Source organism: Falco punctatus (assembly GCF_963210335.1).
Source record: "Falco punctatus genome assembly, chromosome: 8".
NCBI classification, from domain to species: domain Eukaryota; kingdom Metazoa; phylum Chordata; class Aves; order Falconiformes; family Falconidae; genus Falco; species Falco punctatus.
In genome coordinates this window covers 63,145,759-63,169,502 of record NC_137588.1, presented here as the reverse complement: position 1 = coordinate 63,169,502, position 23,744 = coordinate 63,145,759, and the positions used below count along the sequence as shown (strand labels likewise).

At 44.6% G+C, this 23,744-nt stretch overlaps 3 protein-coding genes across 13 annotated transcripts in view; all 3 read left to right on the top strand.

Moving 5' to 3' along the window:
* ACSL6 (acyl-CoA synthetase long chain family member 6) overlaps positions 1-6,201 on the top strand; it is a 66,998-nt gene extending 60,797 nt beyond the window's left edge. For all 3 annotated transcript variants that reach the window (XM_080400456.1, XM_080400458.1, XM_080400457.1), the window contains exon 21: positions 1,196-6,201. In XM_080400456.1, the coding sequence (XP_080256582.1) occupies positions 1,196-1,336 (141 nt within the window). In that variant the 3' untranslated portion in view covers positions 1,337-6,201. The remainder of the gene's footprint in view (positions 1-1,195) is intronic.
* A 94-nt stretch (positions 6,202-6,295) lies between these two features.
* Positions 6,296-21,050, top strand: MEIKIN (meiotic kinetochore factor). Of its 8 annotated transcripts, none has more exons than XR_013930201.1 (13): positions 6,296-7,034; positions 8,517-8,604; positions 8,832-8,910; positions 9,937-9,997; positions 10,695-10,832; positions 11,268-11,387; positions 11,629-11,668; positions 12,921-12,982; positions 13,745-13,839; positions 14,166-14,324; positions 14,688-14,756; positions 15,839-16,017; positions 17,495-21,050. XR_013930201.1 is itself a non-coding variant. In XM_080400475.1 (13 exons), exons 1-13 carry the CDS (start codon positions 6,881-6,883, stop codon positions 17,539-17,541), a joined length of 1,233 nt encoding a protein of 410 aa, XP_080256601.1. In that variant the 5' UTR covers positions 6,296-6,880; the 3' UTR covers positions 17,542-21,050. The 8 variants fall into 8 exon arrangements, 6 of the variants coding, with proteins under 6 accessions (XP_080256601.1, XP_080256600.1, XP_080256602.1 ...); XR_013930202.1 differs by having other exon boundaries at positions 16,646-21,050; XM_080400475.1 differs by having other exon boundaries at positions 11,271-11,387; positions 15,894-16,017.
* Positions 21,051-21,415: 365 nt separating this feature from the next.
* The window catches only part of FNIP1 (folliculin interacting protein 1), a 70,435-nt gene continuing 68,106 nt past the window's right edge, over positions 21,416-23,744 (top strand). Inside the window, exon 1 of one of the 2 annotated variants that reach the window (XM_080400449.1) lies at positions 21,416-21,789. In XM_080400449.1, coding sequence (XP_080256575.1) covers positions 21,701-21,789 — 89 coding nt within the window. In that variant the 5' untranslated portion in view covers positions 21,416-21,700. The remainder of the gene's footprint in view (positions 21,790-23,744) is intronic. The other variant, XM_080400451.1, reaches the window with a different exon arrangement.

Here is a 23,744-nt window from a genome sequence, read left to right as displayed (position 1 = left end):
GCCACCTTTCTAAAAGTTAAGAATGAACATTTCACATTTCAGAACTAAAGGGCTTCAAAAATCAGTCTCTGTTGCAATACGTAATCTTAAAACCAACCTTTGAGCCAGGTATTATGGCTAATATTCCTGTGGGATGGGATCCCATGTCTGGGAAAGAGCCACATCCCGGTCTGCAGCGCCAGGGGCCTGAGCCTGGACCGCTGCGCTGGAAATGGCAACTATGGCTTCTGCAGCCAAGTGGGGGAGGCATCAGCAGCACGAACACTGATCTTGTGAAGGGCGTCACTGGGGGAGGAACTGGACCGCAATGCTTGCAGGGGAAAAAGGAATCATGTATCTAATGGGAATTTAAAATCTGATTCTCAGTCTATGTTCCTGCAACTCCCAGTCTAACAAAATGCAAACCGGTCTGGCTTGGAGAGTCACAAAAGCAGCAGATGGCTGGGGAATTTTGTCTTAAATCGGTGGACTATGACCAGTCACGCAGCAGTTCTCTGCCTTCTCCCACACAGGCACTCCCATAAACACACTGGAAGGAAAAAGCTCGCTCCCATCTGCGCTGCCAGGCTCCCCGCTGTGCTCAGAGACCACCGCTAACAAGGGCCGCCTTGCACAACCCCTTTGCCTAGGCTGAATGATTTTATATCATTTTAATTAGCTAGTAAACCACCATCAGTTCATCTTTAAAGATGATCACCATGTACACTCCTTGTGCCTGCAAAACTTCACGATAATTTTGCACGACCAAATTAGTGCTGCTCCCTTACTTTTGCAGTGCAGTGGGGGTGATGGCTCTTAGAAGGGCTCCCTCCCTCCCTGTTGTACTCCCAGGTAGAACATCACACATGCTGACGCGGTCCCTTGTGCTCTGCCTCGCTGTGTTTTGGCCTTGGTGTCACACGGAGAAGGGGTTTATGACCGCATTCTCTCGGAGAGCTCCCTTCTGCGCTGGCTGGCTGGCGGGTCAGCGCGGACACGGGAGAACAGGCAGGAGAGCAGAGAGCACCGAGGGGTGTGGGGGGAAGTTAGTTGGAAAACTTGGGCAGGTGAGGAAAATCCTGAGGACCTGGCGGAAGGGTCCCCTGGGCTCCAGGCACAGCCAGAGGTAACCGCAGCAAGGCTGGCGTAAGGAGTTATGCTTATTAAGGGAGACACCTGTAATTTTCACTATAAATATATCCCTCTTTTATTTTAGGTCAAAGCTATTTATATTCACTCTGATATGTTCTCAGTACAAAATGGTTTGTTGACACCAACGTTGAAGGCTAAGAGACCAGAACTAAGAGATTACTTCAAAAAACAAATAGAAGAGCTATATTCAAGCATCTCCATCTGAAATCACTGCAAGGATCTTCTGAATAACGGACTTTGTAGCAATATTAGAATAATACTCAAAAGTAAAGAGCCAGAATGACACAGCTGAAATGGATAAGCATCTGAATCTTACATTTGAGCATTTCATTTTTCTAGGATGTCAGCACTAACCACATCTTTCCTTCTTTTTCCATCAGGTGTGATAGTTTATTTTTTACTCTATGTACACAGTAGGGTACTACTAAGAATTATGCTAAATTGCCACAAAACATATGGAAATTTCAGTCTATGACCAAGTAAATTATGAAAATGTACCTTATTAATAACTATAAACACTTCTAATTCAAACAGAGAAAATTTCACGTCTGTCTGTTGATACTAGATTGTACATAAACTAATACATTAGAAACTAAAATTGTGGATAATTCAATAATGTGGTCTACCTCAAACAATCAGTGATTGATGATGAAAGTCTATTTTCCCTGATCTGCAACTTCAAGCTGGATATTGTTTTATATATTAAGTGATAGTTTTTGTATTTTCCAAGACATAATTGGCATTGATTTGTTTTAATCATTAATGACCTACCTAATAACCAGAATACAAACAGGAATGAATCTCCCACTATTTGTACTTGGTAGACCTATGAGTATATTACATCGAACAGATTAACATTACCTGGAAATTAGATGAACAGGGTAGGAAGCACTAGGCTAGAATTCCCTCTCTTTCCTTTTCATCTGAACTCAGTTTATACACGGCGTGCTGATTTTGCATTAGGGCCGCCTTCAGTACACTCACGGACATCTGAACTGCTCAAACCGAGAAGGTTGCAAAAGCATCGCTGGCTCTGTGGCAGCTTTCTGTGGGAGTTCACATTAACCCGTGTGCTCCCGGTTCCTAATTTATTACTTTACATGCTGCTAATACTGCATCATCCGGTTGGACTAACTCCCTTTCAGAAGCAGTGCTAAAGAAACGGAGCACAAGGTATATAAGCTGCGATTCTGAACGGGGCTTAGCAAAATGAATTCGTTTGGGAGGAAGGCCAGCCCATGGTGCAGCAGCGGAGGGCATCCTTCGGCTGGCCGGGGAAGAGGAGAAAATACTGCCCTGCAAGGTGCGCAGGGGTGGGTGAAAGGCGGTGGCAGCCGCTGCTGCTGTAAGCTGTCGCAGCATGGTAAAACATTGGACGTGGCTGCAGAATGGCCTGCTGAGAGAACATCTCTGTGTTCAGGCGTCTGGAAGCCTCAGTGCCCGCTGTCATCGTTTCCAGGGCCTTCTCTGGAGTAAAGAGCAAGTTTTCCAGATGAAACCTTAGGTTTCACAGCCAGCTGCAGCCATTAGGAAAGGGCTAAGTCCCACGTGGAGTAGGAACAGACTCTAGAGCTCTCTCCTGATACAAAGCACGGTACAAAACAATGAGAAAACAAGTCTAGTGGCTTGCATACTTGGATTGCCGGTGGCTTCCTTCTGCTAAACAGGGTCCTAAATATGTATGTGTATTTTAATAGCTGCTGTTTGTTGCACCAGTGCATACTAGCATGGAGCTGTGCCTGCTAGATCATCTTTGCTAGGACAGTGAAAGCACACTTATTTTCTCTCTTAAACTGGAGTCCACTGTAGACTTTTGAAGCTAAAAGTTTAAATTTTTCATCTGAACGATCTCTTACTTTCCCTCTGAGATTCCATTGCATGCTTCAAAATGAAATAAATTGAATTAATGAGTTTAGCGTTACATGAAGACTGATTTATTGCAGTGATTTCAGAAAAAAATGATACAAAGGAAATTGTTGTCAGCTGACACCATCACTCACAGAAAGAACATGGTGATTTGATCTATCAAATGCGCAAGTACGTGTCTGAATCCCTTTTTGCGCCTGATTCCTCATTTGATTCCAGTGCAATGACTCATATCAGTCCAAAGCAAGTAAGAAATAATTGCTACTGTGACCTGATGGTATTGTACAGTCATTTGTCACCAATGTACGCAGCAACAGCATCCCTGGGGAAGTTGTGTCTGCCACATCTACAGGGCATAGGAATTACTGGATAAAATCTGGCTCTTTACGTCAAGTCATAAAGGATTTTCATCTCCGAGGAATCTAGTTCATCTCATTTTTGTATCAGCCAAAAGACGGTCATTACATACGCATGCTTAATTAGATTCAATACAATTTCCTGTCTGTTTTAATGTGACTTATTTTTTAAATAAAAAGCAAAACTAGTCATCTACATAAGTACAGAAAAGCTATTTTCCACTGACCTTTTTCTACCACGTGAATTTAATTTGCTTTTCTCCTAAGTTGATTTCAGTTTACCAGACTTTTCTAGACAACTAAACTCTGACTTTGTGTAAGTATAGAAGATGCCAGTATGAGTTTGTTTACAGCTTAGGTGGCTGTTAGCTTTACGTATATAATGCTGGGTAACTTCTTTTGGTATTTGATGCAAAATGTCAGACGTACTAGAGCCAAAGATGAGAACACCAAAAGAATAAGAAAGAAAAAATAGGGACGTGGCCATGCTAGGATGATTCAAGATTTGGGAGAAATTGGGTTGTTACACCAAAAGTGTGAATATTTTCAGAGCTTGTGAAAAGCTGTATAAATAAACTAAAATCTTTCTTTAATGCTTTCTTGTGTAATCAGATGCTCCTCTGTAGGTCAGTCTCTCTCACGGTAATTGTAATAATGTTGTAAGAGATTAAAACTTGAAAAGAATACATGCGTAACATATAAGCTAGGCACAAACATGCTTCTCCTCAAATTGCAGGAATATTTATTTTGCATTGAGCTTTCTTAAACTGAAATACTTGTTGTGCCTACCAAGAATCCCCAGGGCTGTTCAGTAACCAGTGTGGGGGGGGTTTCCCCCTCAAAATAACTAATTACAAAATTAATTTATTGATATTCATCTTACTGAAAGAGTTTAGACTCAAGCATGTAAATGGTGATGCAAGTTACCTTTCCCTGTAAAGAGCCCTATTCTTGACAGCTTTGGGGTTTGAACTAGTCGCTGTCACCTGGCGCTTCATTCCGCAATCAATTAACGAAAAGAATCCAGCGAGCCCACTGAAACAAGCACCACTCCAGCCTGCCACGGCCGGTGGGGTGGGTGCACGGTCAGAGTCCAGCCCCTGCGCCCAGGCTGCGGCTCGGAGCGGCGAAAGCACGGCGGCCTCGCGCAGCCGGGTCAGACAGAGCGTTTGGCACCCTCGCCCAGCGGCGGGTGCTGCAGCCAGTGTGCTGCGGGCTGAGGGACGGTGGTCTTGGGCATGTTAAATATAGCAGGTTCTTCCTGGGTCTGGTGCTATGCCTGTGAAACCACTGGGAGGATGTCTCCAGTGCTCATATACAAAACTCAGAATAAAATACATTTTCCAGGAAGATAATATTGCTTAGCTATGTGTTTCGTATGTTCTTTGCTCAATATATTGCACAGAGAAAATACCATTCTGCCACAGAAACGGTCTGGTACACACAAGTGGGAGCAGAAACCATACCAGTCTTAACCCCATGTTGGCAGGAAATACGCAGCATTATTCTGTCCTGAAAGGCACATTTGCCAGTTAAAATGCTTGACGCACACCAGGTGAGAGAGAGACGGTGAGTTATTGATAAAGTACTGTTTTGCAATCTGTCCTCACTGTTAGCAAGTATGTATCAGCATCAATAAAGTCCAGTGTCATTTTTGCCATGAATATGAAATTCTTGCATATAACAGAAACTAATCTGACTTAATCTTCTGGAATGAAACAAATTAACTTAGAATTTTTTTTTAATTTATTTTCCATGTGTTTAAAGCACAAACTGGTGATCTATATGTAAATAAACTGCTTCAAGATGAATGTAAACTGGGAAAGAATATACTATTTTTGCATGGTAACAGATTACTTAAAGACCTCTTGATGCCTTACAGGAATTTGGAAAAGCATTTTATTTAGAGGCAATTCTGTCTGTGTACTTTTTGTATCTTTAGCTCACTTTGGTTTTGTCTATGGAAAATAAAAGTTACCAGAATTAGATCTTTGTTTCTTCTTGGAATTAACATTTATTAGTACTTTGCATATGCAGTGGTTTCTATACCACCCTTACTCCTGTAAAATGACGAAGCTAAGGCTATGCTTTTTGGAGGAGAAATCTGGATGCTTGTAGTCTGGGAGGTAAAAGGGTTTCGATCCCTGGAATTGTTCCAAAATAAAATGTTTTCTGAGGCATCTAGAGCCCCTTTAAGCCCTTCATTTCAGCTTTTTGTTATGTATTTTAGCAAAGTACAAGCAGCAAACAAATGAGGCATTTCCATGTTGCCTATCCTATTTCCAACTAACGGTGAAGGGGTTAAGATAGAACATATGCATTTGTGTAAAAAAAAAAAAAAAAAGAAAAATCTTATCTGTAATTAAAGATTTAGCAGTTTTGGTATATCAGCATGTACGTCAAAAAGTCATCTATGGAAACTTTTGTAAAGAAATAAATTTGTCCCATTTCTCAAAACTGCTCGTTAGCTTTTTCTCATAGACTGATGTACAATTAAAGCTCTTTTATAAAAAATGTTGCTGCTCCAGCACTCTGTCCTCACAATCCGTATGGTGACGCAGAATGTGTGCCTATACTAAACGTGTTGTAAACAAAAAATAAATTATGTGTAAAATAAAGTAACGACCAAAGGAATATTGGAACCTGAGATTGGTTTTAGCAATCTTCTACGAAAAAAATGTTGCAAAGTTCTCTGAAGATGCAGCACTTTCTGTAATGGTTTCATTTTTTATTTTAAATCAATAATAATAATATAACCAAATGTATATGCTTGTTTAATATGAATTGACAATTGGGAATGCATAGTATTTTTTCAGACTATGTGTCTAAACCAATAAAGTTTAAAAGCATTCCGTCTCCATTCCCGTTTTTGCGTGCGCTTCCACCTCTCCCCCGGATGGAGCTCCAGGCGCGGGGAAGGATCGCCCAGACGGTCCGTGCTAGGGGCGGTGAGCCGGGCAGGGCCCGCCCGGGTCGGGCACGCATTCGGGTGCCAGGCGTCCGAGCACCGGCCCTGCCAGATAGCCGGGCCGGGTGTCAGGGCGGCGCCACCCCGCAAGGGCCCGCAGCGCTGCTCCGGGCAAGGACACGCTATTATTTGGCCTCAGAATTCGGTGTTTGCTCCGAGCCCGCGGCCGCCCCTGGCGCCGCCCGCCCGCCTCACGGCTCCTCCGGCCCGGCCGCCCTGAGGGCCGCGGGGTCCGCCCGGGGCAGCGCTCCCGCCGCCTCCCCGCCACCTTCGCTTACAGGCGTTCAACAGAACCCCCCCAGGCCAGGCGCCGGCGGGTAAGGCGCCCGGGACCAGCGGCGCCCCCGTCCCTCCGCCCCCAACAGCCCCCGCCGGGGCCGCCCGTCCCCCCTCAGCGAGCGCTGGCGCGGGCCGGGAGCGCCGCCTGCCGCCGGCCGGGGGTGGCGCCGCGCATGCGGGCTGGGGCGGCGGGGCGGGCTCGGCGCCGGCCCTAGGGCGCGGCACTTGCCAGCGGGGGCGGCCCCGGCCGCTCGGGGCTGCTGCGGGGACGCGGCCCGCCATGGAGCGGGTGTGCCGGCACGCCCGGGCGCCGCGGAAGAAGCGCCGCTTGTCCCCGCTGCCGGGTGCTGACCCGGGCGGAGTCGGCAGCCGGGCCAGCCTCTCCCGGCGGCGGCTCTTCGGGAGCGCGGCGCGCCGCGGGCTGCAGGCCGGCAGTAAGCGCTGCGCCGCCCGGGCTCCCCGCCGCCGGGGACCTGGCCGAGGGCCGGAGGCAGCGGGCCCGGGGCGGTGCTTTCCGTGCTGCGCTCGGCTTCCCACGGCGGCGGGGGGAGCGGGCGAAGGCGCCCGGCGGGTCGGGTCGCCCTGAGGGGGGGGTTTGTCCGTGCTGAGCCCCTGAGTGCTGGTGGCTTCGGCGGGGCTGGCGGGGGCGGCCTGGGGGCAGCCTGGGGAGAGCGGGCTCCTCCGCTGCTTTAGCTGTTGGTCATAAAAAGGGGTTTTCCTTTTGTAAGCCACGCTTTATTTGCGCCCCCCCCCCCCCCCCCCCCCCCCCCCCCCAGCTAATTGATTCCTTCAGGATGGCCGCACAAGAGCCTTGCCCACCTTTGAGAGGTCGCTTTAAAAAATTATTTAATGTGCTCTGCAAAAGGAGCAGTCTTGGTGTGGAGTGCGGTTGAGCAGCTCTCGTGTTGGCAGTCGGAGCCCTTACAAAAAACAGGGTGTGAGGAGAAGGTGTGGGAGGCTGGCAGCAGCAGGGTAACTTTGTAAATGGGAAAGACCAGCGTGGGATGTCTTGGTGCCACTCTGATCTTGGTAACTTAACAGTTTTAAGACTTTAAACTGTTGTTACAAGTATGATGAACGTTACTTTCTGTCTCGGTCCTGCTCGGCTGCCTCCTGCTCCCGGTGCTCTGTACTGGTGTGTACCCAACTGGGTGCCATGAGGTCTGCTTGCTTTGCATAACTTCCATGCTTTTGGAAGAAAGAGGGAAAGGGATGAGCCCTGTTCAGGAAAGGGATGAGCCCTGTTCACACGCTGTCCTGTCCTGAACTCCCTGGAAGCTTCGGCTGAAGGCCTCTGCACCATGCTGAGTGTGGAGATGGATGGGTGCTCATTTAACTCGCTGTCGTGAAAGTGCACTCTAGAAAAGTTTGGCTGTTTCTAGTTCCTGGTTACTGAAAGTAAACCACAAAACTAAACAGCTTATAAAGTTGGTTTTAGGCTGTGGAAATATGTTTCTGAAATTTCCTGGTTCCTAAGTAAGTGTGTTATCATGGCCTTTGGAATTATATAGAGTGAGCACCAGGCGGTGTAGAAATTTTTATGATATGCCTGAGAAACTATTTAAAACTGATTTAGACTCGAAGTACTTTGAACCTAGGTGGAGTAAAGGTCACTTCCAGCATGTTGGTTTTTTGTTTGTTTTCTGTTAATCAAAAGGTTTCTAAAACACCTGAAGTATTTCTTGAAGTCTACTGGTTTGGGTTTGTTTTTTTTTTCTTGTTGATATACTGCTGAAAAAAAGCTTGGGTAAAAATAATGAAGCAAATTCAGATTTTTCAGTGCTTGTTGGTATTAGGGTCAAAATTTTTATGAGCATAGAAGAGGGGAAACAGCTAAAGATGTCCTATTAGAAATAATAATCTACATTCTAATAGTAAAACTAAAATTACTGAGCTAAATATTTATTCTTCTTTAGGTCTGAAGAGAAAATCTGGTGTGAAAACCCTACCAGGTATCAAAGAAAATCTTGAAGTTACCAATGTGAGCCCTTCTTGCAACCAAAGGTCTGTTAGAACTCATTCAAATACACTGTTATTAACACTAGCTAATCATTGATACTGTTTTGCCTGCATGAGACATCTCCTGGGGAGACACAGCCTGAATTATCAGTAAACCGATGTTTGTCAGATTATTTGTTGGCACCCCGTAAGGGCATTTTGTAGTTTTTGTTGCTTTCCTCTAGACCGTTGTAGCTCTGTATATTGAGCTTAGCTTTGTTCTTCAACTGCAGCGATCAGGTAAATGTCAAAGAAAAAACGGACTTGGAAATAAAAGTAGAGAAAACAGAAGAAAGCACTGTACTACTGAAGGTGAGAATGCTGTCTTGCTCTTTGCTAGTAATTTATAGAGGATGAATCAAAGAAACGTGGCATGTTAAATTATTTTTCTAATCAAGTAGAATTTTCTGTGAGTTACATGTGTGTGCGCACACTCTTCCAGCTGAACTGTATTTTGTCCTGTATTTTGGTGACACTTCCTTGTGTCTTTGGCCAGAATAAAAGCTGTTGGAGCTATTAGTAGCATGAGAAAACATCAATGCTAATTATCCTTTAACAAGGAAAGACTGTAGCAGTTGTGTTGTGTGGAAGATATCTCATTAGAGTGTGATTCCAGAGAATTTGCTCACTTCTAGTTCAGACACAGACCTTTGGCAAGTCACTGCTATGCTCTTCCTTGTATTAATAAAATTGGAACAAAGTATTTTGAGATGACTGAACAAAAGTGTTAAGGACGATTAATGCTGCAGTGGCAAGAAAGTAGTTCACCAGGTGTTTGAACTGAAATCTGTTACAGCAAAGGGCTCCAGTGATGTTGGTATAAAAATATTTTTCTTTAAAATGTTAGCCCTTATTTAAAGTCCACCAGTTACTTACCTTTCCTGCAAATATTTAGTTTTGTAGAATGCACTACATACATGACATAGTTGTAATTATAGAAATGGTCCAGGATTCTGAAAGTGAGCAGCGGTTAAAAAAACAAACAAACAAAAAATGCAAATTAAACCAAAACCAACGACAGGGGAATTTGTTACTCCACTGCTATCATGCATAACTGCAGTTGATGTCAGTATGCCTTCACTGGAAGTGTCATCCAACAAAGACTTTAGGATCAAATGATTGGGTATTCGTTATGAATTTTAGAACTTAAAGTCAGATTGCTGATTCGTTAACAATGCGTGAAAAACCCTAGTACAAATTACACTGTGAATAGCAAGTTTAAGTGGTGAAGTACCAGACAGGAAGTTTCTGATCTAGTAATGTAGGAATACATTTAATTGGGTTTCTTTGTGTACATCCAGTTTTCTCAGGTTGTTTGCATTGGTCATTTAATTTTAGGAATCCCTGATAATCAGCTCTGAAAGTAAAGAAAGTCTGAAAGATGCTGAATGGACTTCAAGTGAGTTTAATGGCAATATCTTATATTATTAAATATATTTTTATATCTGTGTAAAACTAAATATAAAATTTGTTATGTAATTTTAATTATAGTTCTATAAAAGTACTGGCGTGCTGTTCTTGTACTGGTTCTGACTGTGTGGTATTAGAAAGTAAAGGTTTTGAGACCACTGGCTGGATTTCTGCCTCTTAGTCTAGCACGTGGCTTGGTTCACATGAATTGAGTGTAGGTAGCACAAACAGGAGAGGACCCCTACAAGACCCGAGACGGTCCTGAGCCCAGCCTGCTGCAAACCGCATGATCTTGGTTTTATCATTGACAGAACTAATTGTTGACATGAGTTCTTCAATTTATTCAGCGCTGTGTTTTTAAAAGCTTGTGGGTAAATAGTTTGTCCTTCTGAAAACAAACCTGCCTAAGAATTGCCTTACCAGAGGCTAAATTCTTCAGGTATTTCTGGTGAGCCTTGGGCAAGGAACTTGCCTTCTGTTAGCTTATGGTAGTGTAAATTTGGCTTCAGGGTGCCCTTTGTTTATTTGTTTCTTTAACTGTATTAAGAATTGGTATAAGATACTGACTTGACAATATTTAACTCATCTCAGGAATGGAACTTAGATAAGGAAATCCTAATGGTTTGTGCAAGATGATACTTTTTTTTTCTTTTTTTGGTAGCCAGCTTTTTTGTCTCTCTCTCTAGGTACAGGAATGACTCTTCCTACAGGTGTTTCAACCTTTCTCCTAGAATGTTTAGATGTGGATAGAACTGCAGTTGGTAACACAAGTACTAGTGACAGCCTGAGCAGTTGCCCATCCCCTGAAACATTCAGATGTTCAGGTGAGAGTTCTGGGTTTTTGATCTTTGTTTGATGTAGAAAATGTGGGGGGACTATCTACAATAGGAAGACTAGTCTCTTGGTCTGACTCACCATGTCAGATATTTGCTGTAAGCCAGCCTTTGCTTAACATGGGATCTGTATATCTGGTCCTCCAATCCAGTGTGAATCAGGTCCTGGTGTAATGTGCATGATACTGTAAACTTAAAAGTATTCACCAAACAGCACGCACAAGCTGCTTATTGGGGATGACCAACAAATCTACTTTGAGTCAAATTCTTCCGAAACTATTCTGCAGCTGTTTGAACCAAGGCAATGCTTTCACTTTGCTTTGGAGCTCCTATCTTGTCAATGTGATTGCTTTAATTTTGGCCACAAATTTAATAACTCAATGAATTTCAGCATGAGAAGCTTGCAATTATATCTCTTATGTCCAGAAGAAAGCAGTTTCTACTCTGAGGACTTTGGCAAGTACAAGAACTCTACTCTCCTGAATTCCAGCAGAGCAGTGACCATAGATAAGATGCCACAGATCTCAAATGTTTCAGCAATATTAGGTAATTCTTTTCAACAGTACTTCAGAATATATACATAAACAAACCTCACTCTGTTGCAAGGAACCTGTGTAAAATATGTGACAATAATTTCATTAAGGCATGTCTGCATAATGGGGAACAGCTCCCTGTTAGCGGTCTGTGCTTGCTTGTAATACTTTGCCTTATAATTCAGTGTGCACTAAAACATTGCCTAGTTTGCATTGCTTTTTCTTTTAAAGTTTAGCTTTTATGGTTTTTTTAGAACCTGGTCCGGAGGATTTTCAAGACCAATACGCTAGAAGGTAATGTGCAAAGCAGACTCTTTGATGCACATAAATGTTCAGTTTTTTCTCTTCTGAATGGTATTTAAAAGGAAGGCCAGTATGAATAAACCTCTGATCCTGCACACGCTTCTTCTGAGTTTCAGCTACCTGTGTCTTTGCTGACTTTGAAATTGGTGCATTAAGTCAAGTAAGAGTTTGCTTTACAGAATTTGCTTGATCTTGTAACTGTAAGGGAAATCAATGCAAGAAAACTCACTGAAGGATTTTGGGGAAGGGGATGTTTATTTACAAAATCCCTAAATAACTTGCTTTCATCCAGTTGCAGTTTCGCTGTCAGATTTCATTCAGTCGCAGTCAGCAAGGTGTGTGTGCCCAGGTGGTCTGGCCAGCGTTGCCTGTGCAGAACAGGGTGTGAAGGGTACCTCTTGTCAACTCCTCGTTAAGTCTCTGGTGTTCTGTAGTTAGCCAGGACAAAACTAGGTTTTGGGTGCATCTTTTATATTCTTTAGGAATCATCAGCTCATACGGGTATGCCTTTCCTTCAGAATAATGCTGACTTCAGCCTTTTTAAGTCTTGGGGCAGGTTGCTGCCCATTGTCAGGTTTTCTTGTTTGTAATACATGTCTACCAGGAAGTAGAATGGTGTATGTGATATGCTGCGACCCCGGTGCCATCCTCCTGCTGTTAGGATGCCAGGGTTTCTGTTGACAAGTCATCTGCAGGATGCTTTGGTCACAATGAAGGGTCTTCTGTACTTGGCCTTGTCACAGTGTTGCCTTCAGGTCCTGACATAAAAACCTGAGTAACGTGAGTGCTTTTCTAGGAACAGTATAAATTCTTTTAACCCTTGTACTGCTGTTTCCAGTCTTTTACATGCAGACATTTCCATTCATAACTCATTTATACCAATCTTACAGTGTTACAGATCTTTAGACAATTCAATCTGAATTTTATTGTGAACCTAATTTTCCCCTGCATCCTCCTTGAATATGTTCTGTCCTAATATGCTTCAGTGCTGAGTATGTCTTCTGTGGGTCTTAAATTGCAAGTATCTTCAGAAAAAGCTGTGTGACTTGATGATAAACTATCAAATAACTGTTAAGTGTGATTAAGTAACTCGGTAACAATATTTTTAAAAAGAAGCTTTAGCCCTTTTCACCCAGTCTATATTTTCCTATTATTTCCTTATACATTGGTGGTGGTGTGTTTGGTTTTTTTTAACTTTAACATTCGTTCAGAATAGTTGTTCCCTTTTTTCCTCCTCTTCTAGAAAGCGACCATCAAATTGCAATTATAGTTCTTCAGCGTTAAGTGTTTCAACTACTTTGGCAGGTAAAATACAACCTGAAGCAGTTGTACTAGCTGTGAGACAACAGAATATTCTACCCAAACTTAAATGATGCCAAAATAACAGAACCAAGCTTCCACTGGGTCATTTGTCCCCCAGCACAGGCTAAGCTCAACTGTGTCTAGAAGGGGAAGTGTGAATTGAAAACCTTCTCTGTGAGTAATACTTGGTTCTAATTCATGTGTTAGTAGAGCAAAAAAAACCCAAACCCTGAGTTTTTTTATTTAATCACCTGTGATGCTCAATGAAAATCAGTCTTATTTGACTTATCCAGGAACAGAACTGTTTGTGTCATGCTCCTTACTTGAACTTATTTTATAGCAGCTTCACAGATACTATTAGTAGTCTCTCATGTAGCTACAGTTCTGGACTCTGAGTGATGCAATTCTGGCTACAGCTCAGGTACCGCATAATTTTCCTGTGCTTAATTTGGACAGTAATAGCAGCAGAAGTTGCCACTGGCAAAGACTGCTGTGATTATGCAGTTCCTCTGCTCCCACGTTATGAGTGCCTAGCAGTATAGCCAGGTGAGCATAAGATTAATAAGCAACCTTGTTTCCTCAAGGAAAGGGTAAAAGCAGCCCTGTTGGGAGGGAGAGGAGGGTTGTACTGAAGGGAGGAAGTGTGTTTACATGGGTGGCTTTGGAACGATCCCTCTTTGAAAGCTGTCCTGTAAGACATGGGTTGGAGAGTAGTTGTGGTCTTTGTCTCAAAGTTAATTAAACTTGTTGAAAATTTTATCACAGGGAAAAAAGTCTGTAAAATTACAGCCGCAAGAGAGAGAACTCCAGACCTAAGAACTGGTATGCGCTGTTCTTCACCGTTAGGACCGGAAGGAAAGGTGAAGGATCCTTAATAGATCAGCGAGGTTTTAACACAGATGACTTGCTTTTTCCCTGTATACATGCAAGACTCCACTTAGAAGTGTTGCAGTTCCCTTGAAAGGGGTGCTTGCCTGTAGCTTGTACATCTGGTAGTGAAGCTGTAGCTTGCTCTACCTCAGAATAGCAGTAATAGTCGTGGGTGCCCCCTGAGCTCACTGGTTTTCAGACTGTGCCAGTGGTACTGAATTGGTTGTGTTTGGGTATGACAGTGGGACTCTGTTAATGTTTACCAGACTATGGAGATTCACTTTATAACACAAAATGTAATTGTTTCACCTTTTAGTCTGATAATCAAACTGCTAAACCCAAAATGCTGAAGTGTAAGAAAAAGGAAAAAAATTCTGCGTTATCATTCAGTCAGCTTGATGCCTCGGGAAACACTTCAGCCAAATCGGTGGAGTTGGCAGCAGATGTACTGCCATCCAAACGGACAGATGCTGTGGTGGGTAGTATTCCCATTGTGCCCTGCTGATTAGCAAAGATATAAAATTGACATGAGAGTTTTAAATCCTGACAAAAGTTACAGTTAAATATGAGAAGTGGTAGGAAGTGCTTTATCCCCTAGTTGTGACGGGGACCTGAAATGTGTGTGCTTTGTGCTGCAGTAAACTGATTCTTTGTCTTAATTTTGGAAAGCATAAGAACAAAAAAGTGAACAACAGGAATTCAGTACTTAAACCTGAAAAAAACTATTATTAATTCTAAATGGAGTTGTTACAAATGGTATTGTGTACTAAGGGAATACTGTAGGACTAATAATAAACAGCAAATAATTGGTGCTGAATTCTTCTCTGTTTTTGTTTAGCAAATGAGTTCCACCATGCTGATCACAGGGGAAAATAATCTTGATGATGCTCGGCCTGCAGAGCTAAATGTGAGTGTCTATCCTGATGCTTTTTTCTTTTAAATGATTAAACCCAAACAAATAGTTCTTCATGGCAAGGTCCAATTCTGGCTATACTTGCGCTACAATACAAATCGCACAACAAACTACATGTTAAATTCTATTAGCTGGACAGTTAAAATAACTAGTTTCTTTGTTGTAGGTAGTTATCTGTTTTGTATTTTTACATCTTCTAATTTAAAAATGGCACCTGGTAGCCTTACTTGCATTACTACTTTGATAAAAACTTGATATTTAAATGCCAGTTTGAATTCTTTGCCAGTAAATGTAGTATAGTAACACCACTTCTCTCTGCAGGAATAGAAGTGACATCTCTCGCTTTCATGCCATAGCTCCCAACGAAACTGGCAAACTCTTAACATCTTTTAGAAAAAGGGAGACTGCTAAAATAGAAAGTCTGCGTGATTTTGCAGGAGAGTATTGGGCAGAAAATCATCCTGGGATTTCCTAGTGTTATTGCAAGCATACTTGAGTTTCATGGATACTAGATTAACGAATAGAGAACATCAGGGTCTCATTGTAGGCTGAAGACAGGAATTACTGGAGTCCTAAACTATATTTTTTAAGCAACAGAACATCTTTTGCATGAGCCAAAAAGTGTCGGTCAATTTGAATTGTTGTGTATTGTTTATTTGGGCAGTTATTGCTGTATGTTTAAAATTTTGATGGAGCTGCAGCTTAGCTTGTCACTGGTGTGCAAAGCCTCACCTGCAGATGACCTATTGCTGAATACCACAGGTCCATATGTAAATTCAGAAGAAGCTGTTCCTGCATCTCTGAGCTCAGAAACAGAAATATTCCTTGAACTCCAGGAGAAAAGAATGGTTTTGAGGTCCTGATTTTATTATACTCTTTAAATCCAGTTTTGGCATGCTAGTATGTAATTTACTATATATTTAAGCCTGACAGTATTACAAACGGCTAAAGAGAATTTTTAAACTTCGAAGCGTTCTATCACCCTTTCTAATAGCATATTAAGTGTACACAGGTAGTCCTAAATATTTTCTAATGACATCCCTTGAAATGTGCATGTCATCTCTTAATTTCCCTAGAAGAATTTCTTCGATGGAAATAGTTGTATGAGTGAAATGTCATTAATCTTTCCAGCCTCTGTGTGGCAGACAAGAAATCTGCTCCATCGTTAGAACTTCACCACGCCAGAGGCCTTCCAAACCTCACCCAATTCCAGTTAACACAAAAGCGTTCTGCCTTCCCGAAGGAGTCCCTGAAGGTAACAGAATTTAGAACTGGTTCACTGTGCAGTTCACTGGCTGTTTGAGTGTTTAAAGGTGGCTTCTTTTTCTTAAGTCTGAATATTTGGAAGAATCACAAGGCTAAATAGTAAAAAAGGCTGAAAACTTTGAATTTCTGACCTAACGGTGTTCTTGTGCAACAGTACTTCGCTAAGGAAGTACACTAACGCTTTCTCCTTCACGGACCTTTAGCAAAGGAATTCATACAGTATAGCCGTTTCCTAGGCTGGATCGTTAAGGCCTGAAGTGCTGCTAGGTAAGCGGGATATCTGCACCTCTTCCAGTTACTCCTCAACGTAACTTTGAGCTTCAGTGCTGGTACAGAGACTCCCTAGAAAAGATACCAGCTTGTTTAGTAAATTGTTATCCCGTGCCTTATTTCTAGCGTGAATATATCTGACTTCAACTTTTCAGCCACTGGGGTGTTTTATATCTTGCTCAGCTAAACTGAGCTCTTTAGCGTTCAGTATTCCCACCCCCCCACCCCCCCAAAAAGTAGTTCTTATAGTAGGGTGTATTTTAAAATTATCAGTTTCTTTCTAAAGGTTTCTGTGGTTTTCTCCTGAGACCCTTAACATAGGGGAATCTCCTTTCTTCACTTCCTAGGCTTTTGTTAAACAAAAATGAGAACTGTGTACAAAACTCACTCATCAGTACCATAGAGGCGAAATCCGCTCCCTTTCCAGTCTCCCTTGCAGTTCCCCGCCGTGCCGCTGGATGGCGTACATCTTCCTAAGTTTGAAGTCGTTCTTTACAGACAATGTCTGCAAGCTTTCTGCCAGTTGTATGTGTCACTTGGGCTGCTTTAATTTAATACAGAGATACTGCATAAGCATAATAGCTTTCAAAAATACTGAATATACACAAATTTTCAATGTAATTGCAGTCTCTTAGGTCCAAATACTCTCCTACTTCATTACAGATTGAGTTACATTCAGCATCTAGCGTGCAGGGAAGTGCTTTTTAAGTGTGTGGAAGTATGAATTAATGACAATCATTTGATGGTTCTGTACAGATCAAGGAACAAGGATGTTAAGTCGTGCCCAAGAGAACTGTGGTAATACAGAGCATAAGTTGTACTTGATAGGCAAGTGGATCTCAGGAATTAGCCAGTGTTGGCAGAACACAAGTTTGGTTTTGTTACTGCTTTTCTAGAAAAGTCTAGGAATCGGGAATTAGGCTGCATAAAGGTGGCGGTGGTGAGGTGTATGCTGGATGTTTTCATCTCTGCTCAAGGAGTCTTTCAAGTGATGGTTTTCTTCATTAGGAATGTACATACACTCAAAACTACTGTTCTCACTGGCAATTGACCTACAAGATTCAGATTCCTCCGAAGAAATGATAGCATGGATATCTGTTGAACATCTAAATGGCTTGTCAGATCAATGAGCTTTCCTTTACGCTTGAGAATGTGCTGCTTAACTGATAGTATTTAACTTACCCTTTTTTCACCAGATAATATTACGAGTACCAAAAATTGGATCTACTCTAAAGACAGATGAGATTTCTGGGTTTCAGCAGGAGTCAACAGAAGAAATAACTGTCTTTCTGCTGTGGCAGGGAGGTGAAACAGAACTACTAACCAGTAATTAATGGCCTTATTTTTTTTGGCATATACATTGTTTGAAATTTAGTACAATGCTTTGCTGTAAGCTTGTAAATAGTTCACACAAGTACTTTAATATTAAATGGTTTTGTACGAGCAACTAGATCTTATGCTGGGCATTGTTCTGTAAGAAATCCTTAAAGATGATTCTTCATTCAGGTTTTTAAAAAGTGTGACTTGGGAACAGCAGACCAAATTGCATTAATGGAATTATTTTTGGCCCTTGCTCTGCCAGGATTTCTAGGTTTCTCCAGTAGCATTTGTATCTAAAGATGTTACCCCTGCTTGAGTAAAGCAGTGTTAATGCTGTTTATAAAGGTAGCTGCATGTCCTGGAAATGCATGTGTAAAGCATTCATCTGCCTTCAGCGACCCAGAGGTCAATAGTACACTAGCCAATTCTTGTGTACTCCTTGTATGCTTTGTATAAATGCACTCCTTGAATGCTTTGGTCTCCAGAACTTTGGAGGTATAGGACTCTGTGTCTTCTGCTGTAAATTCATTTACAGAACATGAAAACAAGTCTTCTTCACCCTACCATCACTGCATGCTAGCTTTTTATAATAAGCGCTGTCACCATTCTAGGCACATCCACTGTCATCTTGGAGTCCTTCCTGTCTTCATCTCTGTCACTTTGTAGTTTCACTTATCTCAGTCATTGGGTCTTCTAGTGGCTTCAGACTTGGGTGAAGGAAGTAGGTGCCTTACATGAATACAAGGGTGGAAAAAACCCTTTTATAGCTGAACTGTCTCAAGAACTGATACCAGTATTCTGGATTTTCAGGTTCCTTCTCACACTGTGTGACATATAGGATACATTCCCAGTCAGTGCTTCCAGTTCAGTTTGTGGATTGTTAATCCATAAATGTGCTGAATGCTTCAGAAAACAAGAGCATGGTTTTTCTCCACTTGAATTCACTGCAGGCTAAAGTAATTTGGATCCCCTATGGTGTTCTCACTACACTGCCCCTTACTCAGACTTTTGTAGTTATAAAGGAAGTTTTTCAATGTTTTAAAATTATAGTATGGCTTTCCAAACCTCTTAAAGTCTGAGTTTGTTTCTCAGTATTATCACCCAGAATGTTCATGCCCTGGAAAATAGTTGTGTATTTCCAAAAAGAGCACGTCAAGAAGACTTAGAAAATCCACAACTTTAATTAGTTTGACTACATTTGAAAATACCTGTGAAAGTTCAGACCCTGAGCTCTGGGGTAGAAGGAAGTGCATATTAATGCTGCTAGATTAGTCTACGAACAAGTATTGTATAAACATACCATATGGCTCAAGGTTAGAAATTATGCCATTAAGTTATTTTTCCTTTTAAGTGTTAGTAGAATGAATTCTGCCAATAACTCCTTGGAGTCCTCTCAGGTATGCTTCTAATTATCAATATCCTTGTTCTTGCAAATACTAAGCCACCGGTAGTTATGCAAGAATCTAGAGCCCCTAGGAGATAGAGGTGAGCTCTTTGATGCAGTTTTAAGCAAAATTGAAAGTTATGTATCTAATAAGTTGTTATGATGATGATTGTTCAAGTAAAGGATGATCTAGGATGAGAGATGTTTGTCATAAGGGTATTCTCAGAGTCCTAGGCAAAAACACTTACTTTACCTCAAACCATTTTGAAGTTTCTATGCAAGAAACAGACTAACACTGACAAGCTAACTGGAGAGTACAAGAGAAGCAAATATGGTGTGTAACCCTGGAGTTAGTTGTAGCGCCCAAATACTGCTGAGTTTTGCTTTTGTTTTTCTTGATGTGAGGAGGCTATGTTAGAAGGACAGAAATACCATGAGCCACAATCTCTCTTGTCCTTCTCTTCAGTTATGAAAGCGCTGCTTCTTATTTTCATCTTTTGTCTGACTCTCAGAGAAAGTGTAATTAATTACCAGACTAGCGCTCTGCCCCAGGGAAGGAAATCTTATTCATGCTGAGGCCGCAACAATATCTACTCTTGTTCTGCTTTTCTCAAAGGGAAGGCATTTACCCATGTTTTGGTTTTAAACTGAAGAATGACTGCATAAAATTTCATTCAAAGTGGAAACTGGCTCTTCCATATTAGTGGATAAAGGTTATGGGTCACAGCCAGTTAACGGGTAGTACAGAAGAGCTTATTTCTGCAGTGATTCAGGAGAGAAATCTGTTCAGTGTCAATAGGGCTGCTCTCTCTCATCCTAGACATGATGAAGTCTTAATGGCGTGAATGGAATTGCTTAGTGAGTCAGTCTGTGCAAGAACTGTGATAATACTTCATCACTAGGAATTGTGCATTGCGAATGCATGTTTAGTAAATGTATTATACATAAATCTGTATTTAATATAGATTTATATATCTAATATAAATATGCAAGAGGTTTTTCATTAACACGGTTCAGTTAGTTCTGTTATCTGAAGTGTACTTCTAGGAGACTTTGACTTAAAGTGGTTGGAGATGATGAAAGATGTTTGCTTCTCACACCAGAGTGCTACACGGGTACATGTACTAGTTGTACTGTTGGAGGGTAAAGCCCTTACGTGCAAATGGTTCTGTTCTGGCTCATAATCTCTAAACGCAGGAGAGGTTTGGGCCGAAGGCAACGCGCACTGAGTGGACACGGTTGAAACTAGTGTTCTTTGTGTAGGTATGAAGATCTGCCTGTACAGGGATTTTTAACAAGAGCATGGACGATTAAACTTGTATTTATCACTTTTTCTCTTGCTGTCCACCCTCCACTCCCTTGATTAAGGCTTGATTGACATACCTACCAGAATCACTTGCTCTATTAATAGAGTTTTGGAAGAGGCAAGTATTTTACTTTTAAAGGGACTCTTCAGCTTGAATTGTACTGCACTTGATATTAGCTAAATCTTCATCGCTGTAAATTGTGAAACTACTGAAAGCAGAGTTATGTATTCTGGCCAAAATTCTATTAGTTCGTGGTGTTCCCTCAGGACTTTTTATGTCTGAGACAGTATTTGCGTGCCCATCTCGAAGCTAGGGGGCTTTCACGTGGTGAGGGGGTGTTCATCTCTAAAGCTGTGACAGGCAGTTGTATCTTCCATACAGCACAAGGAGGAAAAGTTGCATCTAAATGTCATTTCCTATTTTCTGTTAAAATTATCTTCAACTTCTAGTAGATGAAAACCAAAGTTCCTACAGATGGCTGACTGTCAAGAGTTGTTGTATAGATATGTTACACATGCACTAAATTAGGCCTTTTAAAAATAATCTGCTTAATTTAATCTTACATCATACCCGGTTTAATTCCATTTTCTAGGGAAAGCAGATGAGTCAGTTTTGTCAGTCCTTAATTAAACTTTCTAGTAGTGTTGTATCTGAACAGCAAGGCTTGGAGGAGACTCTTAACTGTAACCAGGATTTCCATTTCATTTAAACATTTACTAATAAAAGTTTTGCAAAACTCCACGGCTCCTTTTGCTTTTATAAAAGCAATCGCACTTCTTTGTTTTGTTTGTAGGCTTGTTCTGCGTTCACCTGCCGCGTATTAAGTCCGAAATACAGAGGTGGAGGCGGCCCCCTCGGGTGCCGTGCCGCTGGCCCGGGGGGGCGGCAGGACGGGGCGGGGGTGCAGGCAGGGTCGCGGGGGGCGGTGCTGGGCCTGGGCCTCGTCGTGCCTTTGGTGCTTCTGCCTTCCCTGCCCGCTGGAGGAGAGCGGGGCCGGGGCGCGTTATCCTGGGGCGGCCGCTGCGTGTGTTCCCCCCCCCTCCCGCCCGCGGTTGCCGCCGCAGAAGCTGCTGGGGCGGGCGAGTCCCCCGCCGCCGTTGGTGGCAGCGCTGCCGCTTCCCCGCCGGCGGGCCCGGGGCTACCGGCGGCGGCTGCTCGCCCCGGGGCCGCTCCCCACGTGGGGCCGGGGCCGCAGCCAGTGAGCGGCCCGCGCAGCGCCCGGCCGGGCCCGCCCCGCCGGCCCTCCCCTTCTGGCAGCGCTGGGTGACTAATTTCTGTCATATGACTGTGACACCGAATGGAGTCGGGCGGGCGGAACTAGCCGCGGCGAGGGGACGGCGCTGCGCGGAGCCCAGCGCCTCGGCGGCGGGGGGCAGCGGCGGCGCCCCAAGATGCCGCCCACCCTGTTCCAGAAGCTCTTCAACAAAAAGCACGGGCTGAACTCCCCGGCCAGGGACGCCCGGGACGACTGTGTCTTCAGGTAAGCGGGACGGGGCCGCCCTTCTCCCCGGCCCCAAACTTCTGCGCCGAGTTCCCAGCCGCCCGCCCTGCCCCGCCGCAGGAGGAGGGCGGCAGCCCCCGGCCCCCTCGGCCGCCGCCCGTGCTGCAGCGGGCCGCTTGGCGCGGCTCCCCTCTGCCCGGCTCCCCTTAGCCCGGCTCGCAGCGCTGGTCCCGGGGCTCCGGCCCCCGCCCGCCGCCGCAGCCCCGGCCGCGCAGAGGTGCCCCGGGCCGGGCCCCTCAGGCGGGCGCTGGGCGGGAGCCCCCGGGGCCGCCACGTCGGGGCCGCCTCTCCTCAGGGCTGGGTCATGCCTGGTCGCCTTCCCCCCCGCCGCCCCGGGCTGCCTCCCCTCGGCGGCCCCCCCGGCCCGGGCAGCCCGCTGCGGAGCGGGGCTCAGCCCCAGCTCGGCCCGTCGCCGCCTTCCCGTGGGTTTCACCCGGTCGCCATCAGCGGCGGGGCCCCCCGGCCTTCCCGGGGCGGGTGTGGGGCCGCGGCTCCCTGCGGGGATGCTGCGGGCCGGGCTGGGGGGGGGAGGGCGCCATTCCGCCTGAGGCGGCCCCCGGGAGCAGCCTCTAGAAACGTAGAGGAAAGAGGGGGGGGTGGGTATAAAACGTGAAGTTTGGGCTGCTGCCGGGAGGGGTGTGGGGTTTCTGGTGAAATTTGTCACGCTGTATCCGCGACGTGAGTGGATCTGCCGAGGGGTGCCAAGCCCAGCACGGGAGGCGGGAGGGGGAGCCGGCCCCGGCCCCTGCTCCTGCAGGCGGGTGTGCGGGGAGCAGGGCGGCCCGGGGATCCCGAGCCCCGTGGGGGGTCGAGGGGCAGCGGGGCAGGGCGGCCCGGGGGTCACAGGCCCCCTGGGGGTCCCGTGGCGGCCGGGGTTCCCGGTCCCCCGTGGGGACGGGCGGCAGCGCCGGGGCCCAGGAACGAGCCCGGGTCCGCTCGGGGGCCGCCGCGCGTGGGAACAGGTGGCTGTTGTGGCTGTGGAGGCGAAGCGCCGTGCCCCGAGCGGGTGGCGAAGGCGCTGGGCAGCGAGCGGGCCTCGGCCTGGCTGGCGGCGGCAGGAGGGAACCTGCAAAATGGTTTTGGAAGTGCAGGCTTGGATGCAAATACAATACGCTTCGTTAGTAAGAGTTGTGCACTTGTTAAAACACTTCTCAGTGTGGTAAAGCTCTCCTCCCACCCGCTGCCTTTAAATTTGTTACCTATGCAGCCTTGGGATTGCTCTGCAAAGGTAGGTCTCTGGCTGATGGGCTTAATTTTATGTGGTGGGATATCCCTTTTAACTGCAGTGATGCAATTTTGGTGATTAATAGTCTATCTGCAGTCATTTAAGCATCAGGGTTTTCACAGAATGTTGGGTGGGTCTTTTTGTGTCCTTGCAGAGTCGGGACAAGCTCCTGGACACTACCTGAAGCCAGTGCTTTAACTGCTAGCACACACCCTGTAAAGACAGGAGTCACAGCTGCTCACATACCTCGCCACTCTTTACTGCGAATGGTGGTTCCTTTTTTTTTAATAATCTTTTTAAAGAGGTGAAACGTTTTAATGATGCCTCTGTCATTTTCTAAAGCAGCTTAATACCAGGATCAGACCCCTTAGTGGGGAAGGGGCACCGGGACTGCTCTGTGTAATTGCCTTGCCTCTTCTTCCCTGTTAAGACATTCATTAACAATGAATTTGTATAGAGACTGGTGGTTAATTCAACAGCTGCAGTGCAGACCCTGGGGCAGAAATGTGGGGATCACGCCTGTGTTGAAAGGAGAGAAGAGTGAGTACTTGGCAAGGTCTTTTATTTCCTCTTCACCTGCATCACTCTGTACCAAACTGGAGGTGAAATTTAAAGAAAGATATCACTGTCTGCTCTTCCCTCCTCTGTTTACATGGCGCTGTTTCATGTTGTGATGTGAACTGTCAACTGGTAACGGGTGAATCTGCAG

What these genes read in the sequence shown, in the direction of transcription:
- MEIKIN (XM_080400474.1), top strand. Translation starts at nt 6,881, where the DNA reads ATGGAGCGGGTGTGCCGGCACGCCCGGGCGCCGCGGAAGAAGCGCCGC. An exon ending in AAATGTTTCAGCAATATTAG is followed by an intron (nt 11,388 to 11,628) that starts GTAATTCTTTTC and finishes TGGTTTTTTTAG; the next exon opens with AACCTGGTCCGGAGGATTTT. An exon ending in CAAGACCAATACGCTAGAAG is followed by an intron (nt 11,669 to 12,920) that starts GTAATGTGCAAA and finishes CTCCTCTTCTAG; the next exon opens with AAAGCGACCATCAAATTGCA.